Source organism: Equus caballus, chromosome 2 (assembly GCF_041296265.1).
Source record: "Equus caballus isolate H_3958 breed thoroughbred chromosome 2, TB-T2T, whole genome shotgun sequence".
In the NCBI taxonomy this organism is placed as follows: Eukaryota; Metazoa; Chordata; class Mammalia; order Perissodactyla; family Equidae; genus Equus; species Equus caballus.
In genome coordinates this window covers 77,262,648-77,282,676 of record NC_091685.1, presented here as the reverse complement: position 1 = coordinate 77,282,676, position 20,029 = coordinate 77,262,648, and the positions used below count along the sequence as shown (strand labels likewise).

Below are 20,029 nucleotides of genomic sequence, written 5' to 3'. Positions count from 1 at the left end.
GCACAAACTTGGGAGCCATCAGCATCTAGGTGGGATTGCAAACCATGAGACTGGGTAAGATCACCTGATGGTTAATTAAATAAGTGTAGATAGGAAAGAAAAGGAAGCTAAGAATTGAGTCCAGAGGCCCTCTCCCATTTAGAGGTTGGAAAAAGGAAGAGGACCCAACAAGTGAGAATGAGGAGGAGGAAAAAGTAGATTTCAAAGAGAAGGTAGTGGTCAGCCTATGTCATTTGCTGTTGATTAATACGAGGACTGAGAATTGGTTTAGTAATTTGATTTAATAATGTGAGTATCATTTAGTAATGTAGAAATCATAGGGGGGGTTTTATTGGAGTAATAAAAAGTGAATATAGCCGCAAGATTGCATTTTTGTATACTGTTTTAATTCCCTTGTTGGTCCTTTAACTATATATTTTTTATGAGTTATTTTTGTAGTAGTTGCTCTGGAAATTACAACTAACAACTGAAAACAATCTAGTTCTGATTAATGTCAATTTACTTTCAATATTATACAAAAAGTTTGCTCCACTGTAACTCCATTCCAACCTTCTCCTTTGTATGATTATTGTCATATAAATTGCATCTTTTTTTTTGATGAGGAATATTAGCCCTGAGCTAACATCCACTGCCAATCTCTTCCTCTTTTTTAATAAATAAATTAATTAATTTTTAATTAATTATTTTATTTTAATTTTGAGGAAAATTAGCCCTGAGCTAACATCTGCCACCAATCCTCTTTTTTGCTGAGGAAGACTGGCCCTGAGTTAACATCTGTGCCCATCTTCCTCTACTTAGTATGTGGGATGCCTCCCACAGCATGGCTTAACAAGTGGTGGGTAGGTCCGTACCTGGGATCTGAACCAGTGAACCCTGGGCCACTGAAGCAGAATATGTGAACTTAACCACTTCGCCACTAGGCTGACCCCCCAGTCTTCCTGTTTTTGCTGAGGAAGATTGGCGCTGAGCTAACATCCGTGCCCATCTTCCTCTACTTTATATGTGGGGTGCCTGCTGCAGCATGGCTTGATGAGTGGTGCATAGATCCGTCCCACATCTGAACCTGCGAACCCTGGGCCACCAGAGCGGAGTACGTGAACTTAACTCCTGGGCCACCAGGCAGGCCCCAAATTACATCTTTATTTATTACATCTTTATACATTATAAACCCATAAACACAGTTTCATAATTATTATTTTTATGCACTTGTTTTTTAAATTAGCAGAAGAAAAGTGTTACAAACAAAAATATATTTGTACTGTCTTTTATATTTACCTATGTAATTACCTTTTTACTGGTGACCCTTATTCCATCATGTGGATTCAGACTAGTGTGCTACATTTCATCCTGAAGGACTCCCTTTAATATTTCTTTTAGGGCAGGTCTGAAAGCGACAAATTCTCTCAGTTTTGTTTATTTGAGAATGTCTTAATTTCTCCTTCATTTTTGAAGGACCGTCTTGCTGGATATACAATTCTTGGTTCAGTCTTTTTGTGTTCAGCACTTTGAATATGTCATCCCTTAGCTGGCTTTCTGGCCTCTGAGGTTTCTCATAAGTCAACTGTTAATCTTATTGAGGATCCTTGGTGTGCTATGAGTCACTTTTCTCTTGGTGCTTTTAGGATATGCTCTTTGTCTTTCAGTAGTTTGACTAAAATATGTCTAGGAGTGGACTTTGTTTCTGTGTATGTGGCATTCTAGATTCCCAGGAATATGTTGGAGCTAGTTTTTCAAAGCCCTCTATGGACCTCCATTCCTGAGTTTTTCCTTTTGAATTTTTTGGTTTTGCTAGCCCCCAACTGGTAATATCCCTCAGGCAGCTGCTGTGTTAAAAAGTTGCAGGTGATTGTTTTCTAAAAACACCCTGGGGGTAGGGCCCACCGAGAGAGCCCTGAGTCAGATCAAATAGAGACAAACTAACTCCCAGAATGGAGCTTTTCAGTATGCTGCCTGTCTGGTCAAATGGTGACAGTTCTCTGGGGGTGGAGCTTTTGAGGAATTCCAAACATGATCTGTTCTAGTGGTTGCTAAGAGGATGGTTTCTATAACTACCATGAGTTGCTAGTCTGTTAGCTTTCAAGAGTAGTGCAGAGCTGGCGAGAGGGAAATGGGATTAGGGCAAATTAAAACATTGCAAAGCTTGCTACTTTTAGTGAGACTGAGCCATTTTTCTGGAGTGAATGCTCCTCGAATTGTTACAAGCCTTTGGTTAATTTCCATACTTCTGAAAAAGTTGATTTTGATAAGTTTTGTTAGTGTTCTCTTTGCTTTTATGGAGGAGTGGATTCATAGGTCCTTATTCTGCCATTCTGAAAGTTGGTCTGTATTCTTGATGTGAAGAATTTATAGGAGAATTTGAAATATGTGTATAATGTCTCTTCTTTTCCCCTCTTCCTGTCCCTTAGTTGTCCTTTTCTGATCAGCAGCCCACACTGTATAATTTGCCAGTTCTCCCCTCCATCTTTCACCTGGGGGAGTCCCCAAGAACTGCTGTAGTAACAAATAGAAAAATTCTTAAAATGAAGTTATGAAGACAATAAAAATCATCATTTTGACTATTTTAGGATAGCCTTACCATTTTAATAATGCTAAATAAATTTGCATACTAGCTGATAGAAACCATCACTTTCATTGTTATTTATTGATTCCTTGCCTAAAACCTAAAGCTATGTTTAGTAAAGGTTAACTGTTTCACAGTGATTTGGTTGGAAGTTTTCAAGAAGAGAATAGTCAAGTTCTATGATAGTGTAGTTAATTTTTTTTCTCTTTTTTTAAGGAAGGGTCTTTTTTTTTAAATAAATGGTATGATGATGACAGCAGTGTTGCTTTGAAACAAATTTTCAAACTTCAAATATTTATGTATCACTTTTGTGAATTTTGCTATGTTCTTTTTTGACATAACATACTACTTCTATGATTTTGCAACTTCTACTATCACCTATACTAGTATTTTACAAACTTTAGTGTATATCAGAGACACGTGTAGGGTGTGTTAAAACAGTTTTTTGGGCTCCACCCCTAGAATTTTCCATTCCGAAGGTCTAGGACAGGGCCAAGATTTTCCATTTCTAATAAGTTTCCATGTAATGTTGATGCTGTTGCTGCTGTTTCAAAGACTACACTATAAGAACCACTGACCCTTAGTATTATTTATTTAATATTCTTTTAAAATCTTTTCCCCTTAAATATAATTTTTTTAAAGGAGGCATTTTATCTCTGTTAAAACCAAGTAAATCCTGTTGCATGTTTTCAAAAGATGATGACAAGGCACTCAGATTGTTGGAACAACTGTAAGATGACAGAAAAGGTACCAGGAGGACTTAACTTGAACTTCAGGTGCCTGTGGCTTTTTGGAATAAATAATAATGTAAATAATAAGTAAAGTAGTTATCAGATACTGCTTTAGTTATCTATTGCTGTGTAAGAAATTATACCACAACTTAACAGCTTGAAACAGTTTCTTGGTCATGAATCCCGTTGCCACTTAACTGGGTGCTTCTAGCTCAGGGTCTCTCATAAGGCTACAATCAAGATGTGGGCTGGGGCTGTGTTCATTTCAGAGCTTGATAGGGAGAGGTTCTGCTTCCAAGCTTACTCATGGCTATTGGCAGACCTCAAGTCATGGCTGGCTGTTGGCTGCAGACATCAGTTCCTTGCCACGTGAGCTCCTCCATAGGGTTACTCAAAACATGGCGGCTTGGTTCCCCCAGAACAAGGGCTCTCAGAGCCAGAGGGAGTGACCAAGTTGGAAGACAGTCTTTGTAACCTAATTTTGGAATGACATTCATCACTATTGCACTGTTTTTTGTTAGGAGCCAGTTACTAGGTCTAGCCGTACTCAAAGAGTTCAAGGACGTGAATATCAGAGGCAAGAATCAGTGGGGATCATCTTAGATACTACCACCTTTTTGTAGTATCTGCCTATCAAAGAATACTTGGTTTTCTCAGGAACAAAAGTAGCCAGGTAGTTTGGAATATCCACTTTCCATACTTTTCACCAGAACCCAGGATTCTTTGTACCACCTCCGAAGGTTTCTTATTAGGCAGAAAGAGAGGTTGGGGGAAGATCAGGGAGGGTGTCTGTTAGGGTGTAGTGCCTTTAACCAATGCTAGAGGATACAAAACTAGACCTGCTGAGTTGATCAGGTTGACTCTTAGTGATGGACTGTGTTACTTAAAGATACTTCAGGAGTCAGTGATAGCGTAGAGTAAGAGTTCGAACATGTTCTTCATCTTCAGCATTTGAAAGTTCTGATTCAGGACTATGAGAAATATTGCTTCTTTTCAAATTAAAAGAAACTATTATGGTTTGAAGACTAGCACATTTCAAGTGGTGCACAATTCAGAGGCAGCAACTGGCTATTCTCTATCATGATTTTAGCTTTATTTTGTGATTTCTCAGCATAGTGGTATTTTGTTGCTATGTACCTGTCATGTCTTGTCCTGTTGGGTATGTAGCCAAGAACTCTGGATACCAAATGAAAATGACTTTGTATGGAAAATTAATGAAGAGAAACTAAGCATAATGAGTAAGAATGTAGGAAACAACTACTTTTGATAATTAATCTCAAATCTCTCTACTTTTTTTCATCCCGACTGAGAACCACTCTAGTTCAATCCCCGTTGAGTTCATTCAGAATTATTGCAACTTGACCTCTAACTACATTCTTCCTTCTAGGCTTATTTGAAAGGAATGAATTCCTCTCAGAGCCATTCTTTACCTTGCAATGAAGTGTTCTGTATTTTTTTAAATCAGCTTTGAGGTGTAAATAACATACAATAAAATGAATGTATTTTAAGTGTGCAGATTTGGGATTTTGCCAATACATCGGTATAACCACCATGATCGGTATATATACTGCAATTTCAATCTCTCAAATGATTCACTTGTGCATCTTCCCAATCAATCCTCATTCTCCGCCCCTAGCCTCAGGCCACCCCTGGTTTGCGTTCTATTTTGATAGGTGAGATTTGTCTTTCCTAATGCTTTATATAAATGTAATCATACTATATATAATTTTTTGTGCCAGCTTTTCACTTAGCATAACGTTTGTGAAATTCATCCATGTTATTTCATATATTAGTTGCTTTTCTCCTTTATTACTGAATGGTATTCCATTGTATGGATATGCAATGCAGTTTTTTTATCCATTCAGCTGTTGCTGGTCATTTAGATTGTTTACAGTTTTTTGGCTTTTTTCGAGGTCTGCAAACTAAGGACCCAGCCACCTGTTTTTATCAAAAAGTTACATTGTAAAGCAGCTATACCCATTTCTTTCATATTGTCTGGCTGCTTTCAGGCTATAATGGCAGAAGTGAGTAGTTGTGACAGAGACTGACCACATGGCCCACAAAGCCTAGCATGTTACTGTCTGTCCATTTAAGAAAAAATTTGCCAACCTCTGCTGTTATGAATAAAGCTGCCATGAACATTCACACACAATGTTTGTATGGACATGTGTTTTCATTTTTCTTCCAGTTTCTAGAACTGGAATTGCTGGGTCATATGCTAGATATATGTTTAAGTATATAAGAAATTGAGTTTATAAGAAATTAAGATTTTAAAAATTGCTGATCATATGGTAGGTGTAATGTTTGAGTATGTAAGAAATTGCCTTATTCAAAGTGATAGTACCATTTTGTATTTTCACCACCAGTATATAAGAGTTACATTTGCTCCATATCCTCTCAAACATGTTGTAGTGTAGGTTTTTTAAAAAAATGTTAGCCAACCTAAGAGATGTATGGTGTATCTCAGTGTGGTTTCAGTTTGCACATCTTGATGACTGACGATGTTAGCTATCTTTTTGTGTGCTTATTGGTTATATGTATGTCTTTAATTTGATGAAAAATCTGTTAAAATCTTCTGCCCTTTTTGGTATTGAATTGTTTTTTTATTAAGTAGTAAGAACTGTTTACATATTCTGAATGCTAGTTATTTGTGTTGTGAATATCTACTCCCATTCTATGGCTAAAAAGTTTTTATTAGAAAGTCTTCATTTTATTTCTCCAGTTTTCTAGTTGTTTAAAGCAAGAGGGTAATTCTGGTCTGCTTTGTTAGGGCTGGGCCAGTGGATTTTTTGTTCATTGCTGTATCCCCAGTAGCCAGCATAAAGTGTAGCAAAAACTAGCTACCCAAAGATCTCTTCTGAAAGAATTAGTATTGAGGATATCAACAATAGGAGTCATATTTTACCTGGACTGTTTTCTGAGAATAAATGAGTTCTTTTTCTCTGGTATAGTTGTTTCCAAGTTTATGAAAAGTGAACGTTGTTTTGTTCTTGTGGAAGGTTAAGAGGTGACGGTAATGCGTTTTGGTCTTGGTGGCAGCACTCAGTCTTCTAGCAGGTATTCATTACTCTTTTATACACATGTATTCTGCATATTGCAAAACCGCCTGAATATTCATAACCCAATCAAGCTTTCACTGGTGTTTTCAAAACTGGTTTGTTGGGGCTGGCCCTGTGTCTGAGTGGTTAAGTTTGTATGCTCCGTTTCGGAGGCCCAGGGTTTCACTGGTTTGAATCCTGGGCACGGACATGACACCGCTCATCAGGTCATGTTGTGGTGGTGTCCCACACAGCACAACCGGAGGCACTCACAACTAGAGTATACAACTATGCACCAGAGGGCTTTAGGGAGAAGAAAAAAAAGAAAAAAAAAGATTGGCACCAGCTGTTAGTGCAGGTGCCAATCTTAAAAAAAAAGAAAAACTATTTGTTCTATAGGTGTCCTTTAGTCATTGAAGAGCTAAAAAAAAGTTTCTGACAACATTTTGTTCTAGTGATTTAAGAGAGAAGCATGGTGTTCAATGTTTCTCTGTTAACAAAATTAATTTCATGTGCATAAAAGAATATCCTTGAATGAAGGTTCTTTGGGCAACTTTTCTTCCTATTATTTTTGACAGATTTTTAAAACTTGCTTTGGAAATTTTCTAACACGTTATGCACCTTTTCCTCTAAGGCTGAAGAATGAAAAGGCGTTACGTCTCAACCTTGTCGGTAAGTAGATTTACTTATTTGAGATTCTGGGTACAGTACGGTGAAGTTTTGCGCTATACCTGTTTTTCTTTTGACTCTCCTAGTGAAATACTATTTTTATCTACATGAATTTTCTTTACCAGATTTGATTAAAACAAAACAAAATAAAATCAGTCATTAAACTCTTAGAGCAAATAGTGTTAATATCTAGCTCAGTTTTCCAGAAACTGTGTAGTTTATATTTATCTACCTACCTACCCGTCTACCTCTATCTGTCTATCACCTATCTGTCTACTCTGTCTACTTACCTACCTATATCTGAAGTTTAATTCTAGCTCCCTAACAATTAGAATTATGAAGGATTATGGTCTAAGTATTTTGGAAACGGCAATTCGTATTTAATGATGTGGATACATACATCCTCAGTCTGTATCTCAGTGTCACAATCTTTTTTTGGGAGGTGTCAAATTACTGTTAGCAAAAGTTTTATTGATAAGCCGGAGATTTCAAAATAGTGACTATTAGACTTTATTACTAAAATTAAAGGTATTTGAGCCCTGATCTTTAATGCTTCATCAGGTAATAGAATAATATTTCTAAATGGGTTATCAATATCTCGAGTAGGGCCATTTTTTGATCCGTAATATTGAGAAATCTAACTGAAAGTGACTTTGATGGTCAGATTATTCATGTCTTAGCTCTTTGGTAATAAATCTCGGTCACTCTTTGCACGGTATCTGGCAGATCTTGTCTGCTTAATGTATTTATTAATTTTGAGGCCCTGGGCAGGTTGCTTAACCTTTCTCATCTGTACATGGGGATAATAACAGTACTAATCCTCAGGATTGTAAAGCTCTTGACATCATGCCTGCTGCTTATTAAATGTTCAGCAAATACCATTTTCATCATTAATCTAATTAAATTTTCATTTTATTTTAGACAAGTTTTATCTCTTGCTTTTTAACTACTTAGAACTTCATGTTGTGTTAAAGTGTTCTTTTTAAAAAAAAAAATTTTGCCTTCTTATTGGGTAAGAAAATACATACAGAAAAGCATTTCTTTCACCCCTGTCTCTTTCCCAAGTTAAAATGTGACAATTTAGTTTCTGACAGACTGGTTTAATTAGCTTTGACCCCACACAAGGTTTTATATTTAACATTGAAATAAATTTTGATACTGTTAAACACATTGATGTTGAAAATTATAATGAATACCTCTTGCTTAAATGATGACTTGTGGTGTTAAACTATCTTGGTACTTGTTGTTACAGGTGAAAAACTGCAGTGGTTTCAAAATCATCTTGATCCCAAAAAAGTGGGATATTCAAAGAAAGATGCTTGTGAATTAATCGAAAGGTAAACACTGGGCATGTTAGGAACAAAGGGTCAGAAAAAGGAATTCTCCAGTCTGATTCTTCAAGAGACAGAGTTCTGTTCTGGATTTGTAGAAGAGCAAATGGGCTTTGTTATCAAAAAGGCTTTGGATTCCTATCGTAGCCTGGCCGCTGTAGTAGGTTTGTAACCTTTCTGGGCCTCAGAGTCGTACTTAAGCCAGTTTCTGGTGATCAGGAAAGGTTTCCTGGAGAGATATCCTCAAACTGATGCCTGAAGGATAGGGGTTAGCAGATTGAGGTAGGGTGGTTGGAAGAGCCTCTAGGCAGACAGAACAATATCTAAAAGGCCCAGAGGTGAGAGTGACACGTTTAGTGATGTGCCAGACATTTAATATGACCAAAAGAACAGGGAGGGAATTGTGACAGGTACGATAGGTGACAACCAGCTCATGAAAGACCTCAGGTATCACCGTAAGAGTTTGGACTTCATCAGAGGACATTGGGAACCACAGGAGGCCTTTACAGCAGGCGCTCGAGATGAGCACAGCTAAACGTTGGAAAGGTGACAGAGTGAGAATGAGGATAATGGCCTGAGGGGGCATGGCTTTGGCCAGGAGACTGTTGAGAGGCTGGTGAAGCACTCTAGGCAAGAGATGACGGTGACCTCTGCTTGGTTAGTAGCCGTGTGGTGAAGAAAATGAAGGATTACAGAGTTGTTAAGAAGGTAGAAGTTTCAATCTTTAGTGAAAGCTTAGATGTGGCATAAAAGGGTCAGAGAGGAGTCAAGGAGGACACCTGCATTCCTCTCTTGGGCAACTAGATGAATGATTGTACTGTTTCCTGAGACAGGGGAGCCAAAGAGATGGAGCAGGTTTGCTGGGGGTTGGATGGGGGCAGGCGTGAAGACAAGTTCAGTGTTGATGTGTTAAGCCTCTGCAGGACATCCAAACGGAGACATCCAGGGGATGGTGGAATGTGAGGACCTGGAGTTGAACAGATACTTTAATAGCAGGCAGTGATTTGGTCCCTGAAATTTTGGACAAGGGTGAATTATCCAGGGAAAGTCTGAGGTCTGAGGACTTGAGGAGCTTAGAGGAATGTAAGAATTTAAAGGACAAGCAAAGGCTGGGGATTATGTTTAAAATGAAGTACTAGAAGCCAAACATATAGACTTTGTTACTCCACTCATTGTCTTATTTTTCAGGTATTTAAATCGATTCAGCAGTGAGCTGGAGCAGATAGAATTACATAACAGCATCAAAGACAGGCAGGGGAGGCGGCACTGTTCCCGGGAGACAGTCATCAAGCAGACGATGGAGCGGGAGCGACAGCAGTATGAGGGATATGGCCTCGGTGTGTTCACTGTGATTTTCCTTTTTTCCTTCTAAAATACATAGCGATATCAGATTTGTAATTCATTTCAGTCGTTTAATTTTATTTATTCTATTCAGTTTAGTGTGATATTCTGTCTTTGATTTCTTTTGTGAGTGTATGAAATAATTTTTTAATTCATTCTCTTTTCCCCCTGCATTCCCGAACTTATCAATTGTGAGAGTGACATCATATCTTTCTGCTGTGACGCTAAAGTTATTCTCTCCCTCTGGCACATACCTGATTTGCTTTGTTATAGAGTTATTACCTGCCCATCTCCAACTAGGTGCTGTGTCCTCATCTTTGTAATTCTTGTAGTACCTACTTGTTGCAGTCATTCTTGAGAAACTATAAAAATTCAATACTCATTCTTAGATTTGTGGCATTTCTTACCATTCCTAAAGACAAGTATGTTATTAGTTTACCCACACCATCTGAAGAAAAGCACTTAGTAGGAGCAGGTACTTAAGGCTTGCAAAGCCCACAAACAGGTGACAACCCAAAAGCTACATATGGCCTACATGTAGTATTTGATTGGCTTATTAATTGTCATTATAAAAAATATCATTTCACATGAAAAATGTAGATTTCTGGCTTCTCTTAAAAAATCAGATGGTCTGGCAACATAATCTGCTAGAGTGGAGTAGCAGCTGTCCTGTTTGGACTTGCCCATATATTCTCAAGCTTGCCATAGTCCTGAACATTCCTTCATTCACATTCCCTGCCTGCTCCCTGTAGGCATTTCTATGATGTGGATTTGTTTGGAAAGTATAATAAATGAAATATTTAATAACAAAATTAAATTTTTAAATTTTAATAATAACAGTAAAGTATAAGACTCTAAAGGAAATAGCCTGTGGGTAACTGTTGTGTCGGTCTCAGCCTGTTGATGGTGATGCTGTCTGCTAGAAACGCCTGAGGCACTTGTCCAAGTCTGTACTACTTGTGGCGAGCCCCCACAGCCATTTCCTCAGTGGGAGCCACTGTTGTGGCTGGACCGGTCCTTGTCATTCTCTTTATTTTTACAGGACACACCTCGGTAACGACCAACAGGGAACTTTGGAAAAAGCAAGATTTATTACTCATAAGTCCTGGAGGGTACACAGCACACCAGAGGGCCACACAGCGAGGTCTTGGGTAGAGAAAGAGGGAGGGAGCACATACTGGGGGTCTGCCTTTATTACGGTCTAAGGATAGTGTGCCTAGGGTTTCGGGGGTTCACTCTTTATTGGCAAATTTAAAACATGAGAGTAGGAATTAGGGCTTGAGAAGGGAAGAGGGTCACTCAGGTGGTCAGTTATCTAGGTTACCTAGGGCTTTCTAAAAGGGGAACTTTAGGAGTGGGGGTGGCCTCATTCCTTACCTAGTCGTTTTCCTAGTAGCTATGTGATACAGCTGGAAATATGTTTATTTGAGATGGACGTCTTAAATGGATGTCTCAGCAATCAGAAGTTCAGAGTCAGGCACTTATATTACAATCAAAAAGCTTAATGTCAGGCACTTACACTATAGTAACCCTAGAAACCCTGAAGTAGATGGCAGTTCCTTTTCATCATTCCTAAGAAGTGAGTTTCTTAACTGAGAAAACAGAGGATAGCTTTAGACCTAGATAAATCTGGGCTTAAACCCTTAGAGTTTACTGTATAACAGGGTAAGTTACTTAACCCCCCAAGGCCTTGTTTTCATTAGCTTAAAAATTGAGATAAATAGGGGCTGGCCTGGTGGCATAGTGGTTAAATTCCCACACTCTGCTTCGGTGGCTCGGGGTTCACAGGTTCAGATCCTGGGTGTAGACCTGCACACTGCTCATCAAGCCATGCTGTGGTGATGTCCCACATACAAAATAGAGGAAGATTGGCACAGATGTTAGCTCAGCAGCAATCTTCCTCAGCAAAAAGAGGAAGCTTGGCAACAGACGTTAGCCCAGAGCCAATCTTCCTCACCAAAAAAAATAAATAAATAAAAATTGAGATATATAGCATATACCTCCTTCCCCCCAGGTCGTTTAAAAGTTAAATGAGATTTAATTTATCAAAGTGCCTGACATAGCACCTAATGCAGGAGGTTGAGGGAGTGATTCAGTCAGTCCCACGTCCTTTTCACCTAAGTAGTTACCTTCTAAGAGTGTAAAATTTGTCTGTACTAGTCTCTCTTTTCTCATTTTCCATTTTTTTAGGAACCCACTTTAATTAGGCTTTTGTCCCCACCACTCAACTAGAAGTACTCATCCTTGATGACCTTAAGTTGCTGAGACAAGTAGTTGCTATAATGGGCATTGATCACTTCATTTTCTTGTCACATTTTTTATTTGGTATAGAAGACCCCGACCTGTCCTACTTTTCTTCCTAGTTCACTGCCTATGACTTTTCAGTTTCCTAAGTTGAATCTTCCTTGTCTTCACAAACTAAATGTTGGCCCAGATCCCTCGCCTTGAGCCTCTTCTCTTTTCTTTTTACACCAATTCCTAAGTTGATTTCATTCAGTCCCTGTGGTTTTAAATACCATTTAAAGGCTGATAACTTCCAAATTTATATTGTCAACACTGACTTGTCTCTAGACCTCCACACTTGCATTGCCAAACTTGGGTTTCTCAAAATCTCTATTTGACTGTCTTATAGGCATCTCAAACTTGACATGTCCCAAAGCAAAGTCCAGCCTGCCTCCTAAAACTTGCTCCTCCTGCAAGATCTGTATTTCAGTCAGTGGCATCACCACTTGCCCAGTTGCTCAGGTCAGAAATCCTGCAGTCGCTTTCGCATTCCACATCCAACTCATCAGCAAAATATGTTTAGGATCTGATGACTTTGACTGCTACTACCACCGTCTCCTTAATTCCAGCCACTGTCATCTCACCTGTACCATTGTAACAGCCTCCAGTTGATCTCCATACTTCTGCTCTTTCCTCCTAAGGTCTATTCCACATGTAGCTGCCACATTAACTAACAGTAATTAACAGAGCACATCCAAGGTAAAACATTTATTGGTGATAGAGCCAGTACTAAAACTCAAATCTGGTGTTCTGCCAACTCTGCCACAGTGCTCCTTCCGCAGTCAGGGAATGTGGTGAAAGAAGGTTTGTGATCTCTAACAAGTTCAGAAGTGTGTAGAAATGTAGGCACATTGTTTGTCACCAAAATTCTATTTAGATAAGGTTCAGAAAAGACTAGATATTAACACCTCCTCCTCCTTGCCACATGGTGGTATAACTATTTCTGACCCATTTGATTAGGATTTCTTTTAAAAAAAAAACTTGTGCTTAATTTACACCCTTTAATCACCTGGCCAAACATTCTCTTATGTTCTGAAACTGTTGTAAAACAATGATGTCAAACATTTTTATTTTCTCTTTTTTATTAATTGATACTGGGTTTTAATTAATATTTTATTGCGTTGCCAGAATTTTTGCCACAGTGTTCCCATTTTTGTTACACATGCCTCTGTGTTCCTGCAATAAGTATGACTATGCATATTGAATTTTGATAAACTTTCTGATCATGGTAAGGAACTGTCGTATACCTAGTTTTTATTAAAAATGGGCCTAAAGTTTTTTAGCTTTTTTAAGCATCTATTGATTATAGTTTGTCTTTACATTTTTTTCACATTTTAAATAGTGTGATTTTTTAATACTAAATAATGTTTGCGTTCCTCAGATGAACTCTCCTTTGCCAAAGTGAAGTATATTCTTGAAAAAAGTGTACTTTTCACCAAGAAAATATGTAAAACAACCTAGCATGTTGTTTTAAGGGAATTGATAGTTAGAATTTGCCAGGTATCTTTTATGGTTTAAAAGGACAGGGTTTATTTTGTTAATAGGTTTGTTTTATTTTACAGATTCTGTGCTAGAATTTATTATTTAATAGCGTTCTTAAATCACCTTCTTTTGAACTGAAAAATGAAGAGCAAGCTAAGTTGAAAGTTAGCAGAATATGTATCTCTCTATTTTTTTTTTTTGAGGAAGATTAGCCCTGAGCTAACATCTGCTGCCAATCCTCCTCTTTTTGCTGAGGAAGACTGGCCTTGAGTTAACATCTGTGCCCATCTTCCTCTTCTTTATATGTGGGACGCCTGCCACAGCATGGCTTGATAAGCAGTGAATAGGTCCGCACCCAGGATCTGAACTAGTGAAGCCTGGGCCACCTAAGCAGAACATGCAACCTTAACCACTGCACCACTGGGCCGGCCCCCTAAATCACCTTAAACTAAGCGCTTTATACTTGCAAAACTTAACTTTTCATACAGCATTATAACAATGCTTTGAAATTTTGTCTTGCTTTGAATGTTCTTGCTGTCTGTCAATTATTATTTGTTGTATCTGAGATAATAAAAGAGGAACTATGAAATGTTGTAATTTAGAAAACATTGCCTAAAAGATATAAATTATTTTCTTTCCCAGAGATTCCAGACATTGTAGATATGGGTAATCTGAAAACTTTTAGGTGAGTCTGTCCTTTTTATTGTTCTTTGAAGCTGTGTGTGAAATACAGGAGACATAAACTTTCTTCCTTTTGAGTCTAGATATTAGAGCCAAAACCAAATTAGGGGTTTCTTTTGGACTTTTCTCTTTCATCAGTGGAGGAATTTTCCCAAGTTGTGTTTATTTGAACATCTTATATACACTGAAATGATAGTGATATGGTGCTTTTATTTGTTTTTCAGAGTATTTTAAAATACTTTAATGTAGTACTTAAAAGAACTTGATCTCACTGTTTCTCCCTGGTCTTATTTATTTATTTTTTTATAAATATATATATATATTTTTTAAAGATTTTATTTTTCCTTTTTCTCCCCAAAGCCCCCCGGTGCATAGTTGTATATTCTTCGTTGTGGGTCCTTCTAGTTGTGGCATGTGGGATGCTGCCTCAGAGTGGTATGATGAGCGGTGCCATGTCCGTGCCCAGGATTCGAACCAACGAAACACTGGGCCGCCTGCAGCAGAGTGCATGAACTTAACCACTCGGCCACGGGGCCAGACCCCCAGGTCTTATTTTTTATAAAGGTAAAATAACGGCAGCAGACTTGATGGTTCAGAGTCCCATCCCCAGGCTGTTCGCAGCACCCTTTTCTGGAGAAGATGCTTAATGGGAAGTGATACCAGGGAAAGGGCTAAGTCATCAAGAGCCAGTTGGTCCAGTGATCTCTCTACTGTACACTTTTGTGACCAGAGAGACTGCTGGGTAGGATTTCAATTTTTTAGTTTTCAAACATGGATTATCTTTTTTTTTTTTTTTTTTTTGCTTTTTCTCCCCAAATCCCCCCAGTACATAGTTGTATATTTTTTAGTTGTGGGTCCTTCTAGTTGTGGCATGTAGGACACCGTTGCAGCATGGTATGATGAGCGGTGCCATGTCTGCGCCCAGGATCCAAACTGGCAAAACCCTGGGACGCTGAAGCAGAGCATGTGAACTTAACCACTCAGCCACGGGGCTGGCCCAAACATGGGTTATCTTTAAAAAATGGTTTTTATTAATCATTTTAGTCTTAATTAGACTATGTTGATGGGTCTGAAATTTTATGTTAATTGAAATTAGATAAATTTAACTCCATTCATATTCTTTGAAACCTTTAAGCTTATTTTGTGCTTATACTTAGGAATTCATAGAAAAATATTTAATATTTAATCATAAAGGATTAGCTCTAATAGAATTCATTAATCATATATAAGATTTAGTTCATTTTGTGGCTCATGTACATGTATTTATAATGTAATTACATGGAATATAATATTCTTTTTATACCTTAATTTTTTTTTGCCTGTAATATTAATTAATCAGGTACATAAGCGTGCTCCTTATTTCTAAAACAATGTTTGTTCTGCCTGCCCCCAAAAAAGCCAGAAATGAGTGAAGAAATTAGCAGAAACTGTTAGTGTTGCTGGTTAGAGTTCTATCTTCAAACCAGTCTTCACACTGCTTCTAAAGTAAATGAACATAGGATTGTCACAGAAAAGGCTGAGGTTGAAAAAGTAAGTTTTCTATTATAAGCCTAAAAATTGTTTGATTACTGAAACTTAACTGTGGCTTCCACTGTGTGTGGAAAGAAAAGCTTATTCTGACTATGCATTTTTCAGATTTGCCAGGTCTGATTTAGTTCCTGCTTCTGAGATTCTTGATACCATATGGCCTGATAGAGAAGGTTCAGGTTAGGGAGAATGAAAGATTGCAACAGAGTCGCCTTCTGACTTCTGCCTAGTATTCCCTATATTGCTTGGGAAGTTTTGAATATGTCGGATTCTCTCTGTAGTTACTGCTGTTGTACCTTAGTGAGAAAATGCAGTAAGTATGGGAAAAGCAAGCCTCGGTTCTTGGGATTTTTTTTTTCTGATGCATTTATATTGTTTCTTTCTAGTGCATATGAATCTGCTATAAATTTATAAACTTTCTTCTGCTGCTTTCAGTTTTGAATGTTGACTTTCTCCTGCTTCCCCACCTCACCCTCTGCCAAACCTCTCTCTCTTTCTTTTGTCTAGGGAATGGGATTTTGATCTGAAGAAATTGCCAAACATTAAAATGAGAAAAATTTGTGCTAATGATGCACTTCCAAAGAAGTGCAAGAAGAAAACTATTACAGCCATAGACAAAGATTTAGGGGAATTGGAACTAAAAAATGACTCTGACTCAAATGACTCGGATGAGGAAATGACAGCAGTGGCATAATTGTCCTCTGCTTGACTTGAAAATAATGTGAAAAGGCTTCCAGTTACACCTGAATTGATTATGGTAAATAATTATCTGGCTGTAAGAATTTGTTATTTAACTTCTCTTACTTGATGAGAACCCCTTTTGCAGTTTCAAAAACAGTGTTATGATTTTATTTAAAAATGAATGTTGCTTTTCATTTACATTAAGTTGCTAAAATAGATATAGTGAAATAAAATATCTTTAAAATCCATTTAATCTGAATTTCCGGGGTGGAGGGAGCAATATGAATGAGGACAAAAAATGTCTTAATTTTTGCCCTCCTGTTTACTCAGGATCACCTGATCTCACTTGGGGGCAGGAACGGCAGCCAGCTTTCTAAGAGGGCCGGCCCTGTGGATACTTCTTGAGCAGTCGCGATAGCAGAGTTGTCTTTCAGTAATAATATTTTAGTAATCTTCCTCTTAAACATTAAACGTCTGTCCTTTCCTTATAAAATAGAGAAAATGTGATATGGAATGCATATACACTGTTGGATTGTACATTATTTTTATCTTTGAGCCGCAGATAAATGGTAAGAAAAATAAACAGTGACTTATGTTGCTCTCCCACACTTAATCTTGATCTTTTGATAGGGATAAATGATTTCAGGTTAGCTCTTTTTGTTTGCATCTTCTGCTTTCTCATTGTGCAAAGTGATAGGTTTTACTTGTGGAAACAGAGCTAAAGATTAATGAACCAGTTATTTCAACTGTGCTACTTTTTCTTCTAAGAGAGAAGTTAAATGACATATGACTCAGTATTTCAAGTATCGTGAAAAACACGGATGTGGTAGAATGTTGTTCTTCACAGAACTTGTTAAATGCAAGTATCTTTTAGTCTGTTTTCTAAAGGATGTCATTGCAAGTGTATTTGAGTATTTTCAAGAAAAGAAAAATAAAACGTTAATGCTGTGTAAGGGTAACTAGATATCTACTAAGTCTTGTTAACAATTTATTTTAAAGTCTTACAGGTTTTTACTTCTGAAAATTAAAATAAAATTTATTTCCATAATTTCACTTCTTATGGTTCTAATTCATTTTCAGTGATGCAACTGATGCTGATTTGCTTTTGCTTTAGTCATCTGTGCAAAAGTATGGTTTTTATGGTACCTAATAAGTTTCTTTCTCTTTAGTCATTGGAAAATTTCCTTCTTTTTTTTTTTTTGGTTCCTATTTAGTCTCAAAATGGCTATAAAAACTGAGTCATAAATTACAGTAAAGAGAATAAAAACTGGTTTATCTGGTCTGATATTTAAAAAGCCATACTGTTAGATGCGTAACTTGTGAAAATGGCAGATCTCCTCCCCCTCAAACATTTGTCCCTCGTTTTTCCCCCATGCTATCAAAGCATAAAATATAACAAGCCAAGTGCTTGGAACTAAAACAGATAAATTTTACTTTACCATTTAGGACCATAATTGTCCTGTCACTCCTGGCTGGACCACAGTAGCCTAAGAGAGAGTTTGTCTTTAGAGTAAGGCTTTTAAATGACATCTTTAATCACTGTCTGTAGAACGTGTTCTTCTTGCGGTGATAACTTGTGCTCCCTTAGCCAGAGCTCTTTCGGTCAGCAGTATATCTTTGTAAGATAACTTCTGCGGGCCGTGGCCATGGAACAGAGTAAAAGTAACTCACTTTCTTGGTACTTCTTCTCTGTAAACTAGGGACTGGCAAACTTTTTTTGTAAAGAGCCATAGCAAATATTTTAGCTGTTGCAGGCCAAATGCTGTTTCTTGTGCATTTTCGTGTGTGTGTGTGTGTGTGTGTGTGGTATTAACCACCCTTTAAAAATGTAAAAACCATTCTAAGTTCATGGCCATACGCAAATAGGCCACAGGCCGGATCTGGCCTGCTTGCCATAGTTTGCCAATCCCTGGTCTGAATCAGTGAGGTGAACTTCATGGACATAGGCTAGTGATATATTTCTAAGCTCAGAGCAGCTAACTCTACATTTGTGGCCTCTTTTCCTGATGTCCTAGTCACTTCCTTCCCTTACGGATATAGCTGTCCTTTTAGGACTCTGTTCACTTCAAACAGAAGCTTTTTCTACTCTGATGTCCCATGTATGTCAGGGGCAGGAGATTGGATAGGTGTCCTTTTTGCTCTACTGCCACTTGCAAATAATTTCTCCCTTAGTTCTTTGAGCTCTATCATTGTCTCCCTTTTCTATCTTCCCAGAAGAGCCTTCTCCTCATTCATTGAAGACTGTAGCTTAGCCAAGAGCTCAATCAGTTTTCTTCTCTCCTATTTCAGTCATTTTAGTGATTACAGTAGCCTTGTGGATAACGAATCTAACAGTATAAACTTTCATTTTCCCAGTCTTTTTCTCCATCCCCTCAGAGGCATCTGAATGACACCCAGATTCTTATTAACACTTGAAATTCCTTCTACAAACTTGATTTTGAGCATTCCACTCTCCATTGCTGATTTCTGCCCTTTGGCCTCATTTTCTTGTTATGCATCATCTGTCTCTTGTCTTCAGGTTATTTCTCATTCAGCTTAGATTCAGAGTTCATAGTTGCTTCCTTGCGGAACTCTCAATTGCTCTGCCCTGACTACATAGTATTCCTCTCTCAAAACTCAAACGAGGTGACGCTCAGTTATCTGTCTCCCTCATACCTCTTCCCAAGCAGCTTAAACCTTCATGTTTGTAAATCTGAAGTGAATTCTCAAAACTGCTCGGCAATTTTATTATGTTTCCCATTAAGTTCATTTTCCAACTTTGAGATAATTTTACTACTTTTTCATACTTTCTATCTTGACTTTTATACTAACTTCTTCAACAACTGTTAACTTTTTATACATCATTGAGAAAATAGAAACTTATCATCTTCCTTTCTTTCCACTTAACGGATGTAGTAACTTTTTTGCTTTCAAAGGCAAATACTCATACTTGTGATCTGGGTCCCACTTCCTGTTGTCTTCTCAGGAACCTTGATTCTCCCCAAGGTTTTCATATAACTTCTCAAGCCAGACAACTGCCTATAAGTCATCCTTGATTTTTCTCTTTCTCTCTTCCACACCCTCCCCCAGTCTAATTTAATTAGTGAGTATTTCTGGTTTCTATTTCCAAGAAGAAAGTCCATGTCAGGTCATCTCCGCTTTCATCCTCACCTAGGCTAACATGTCTTGCCTGTCCTGCTTGCAGCATCCCAACTGGCCTTCATGCCCCAGTTCTTGCTCCTCTTAATCCATTCTCCAGAATTGCTCATGAATTTTTAAAAATGCACACTAAAATATGTTACTTCTTTGTTCAGGTCCTTATAATAACATCCCATCACATTTTTTTATGGTATGTTTGTTTATTTGATGGGGTATAATTTTGTTTCCAATGATTTTTTTTTTTTAAGATTTTATTTTTTTAAAGCAGTTTTAGATTCACATCAAAATTGAGAGGAAGGTAAAGACATTTCCCATATACCCCCTACCTGCACACATGCATAGCCTCCCCATTATCAACATCACCCACCAAAGTTGTCCATTGGTAACATTTGATGAACACACATTGACATCCATCATATTTTGAATAAAATTCATATTCCATACCATAGCCAAAGAGGCCTGAAATGATTTGACTCCCGACTGCTTCTCCAACTTCAGTTTGGACCCACTCACCCTTGGCTTACTGTACTTCAGACACTTTGGCTTTCTGTCCATTCCTAGAATGGC

General features: G+C 37.8%; 1 protein-coding gene across 8 annotated transcripts in view; it reads left to right on the top strand.

Moving 5' to 3' along the window:
* The window catches only part of TMA16 (translation machinery associated 16 homolog), a 58,875-nt gene that overhangs the window by 15,958 nt on the left and 22,888 nt on the right, over window positions 1-20,029 (top strand). The window contains exons 3-9 of one of the 8 annotated variants that reach the window (XR_011436705.1): window positions 6,964-7,001; window positions 8,251-8,335; window positions 9,518-9,666; window positions 12,303-12,415; window positions 14,078-14,120; window positions 16,151-16,400; window positions 16,655-17,377. Coding sequence is in view for 4 of the 8 variants with exons in the window: in XM_005607747.4 (XP_005607804.1) it covers window positions 6,964-7,001; window positions 8,251-8,335; window positions 9,518-9,666; window positions 14,078-14,120; window positions 16,151-16,337 (502 nt within the window). In the remaining 4 variants the exon portion in view is untranslated. Of the gene's footprint in view, window positions 1-6,963; window positions 7,002-8,250; window positions 8,336-9,517; window positions 9,667-12,302; window positions 12,416-14,077; window positions 14,121-16,150; window positions 17,378-20,029 lie in introns of those variants that run through there. The other 7 variants (XR_011436706.1, XR_289907.4, XM_023636357.2 and 4 more) reach the window with 7 other exon arrangements.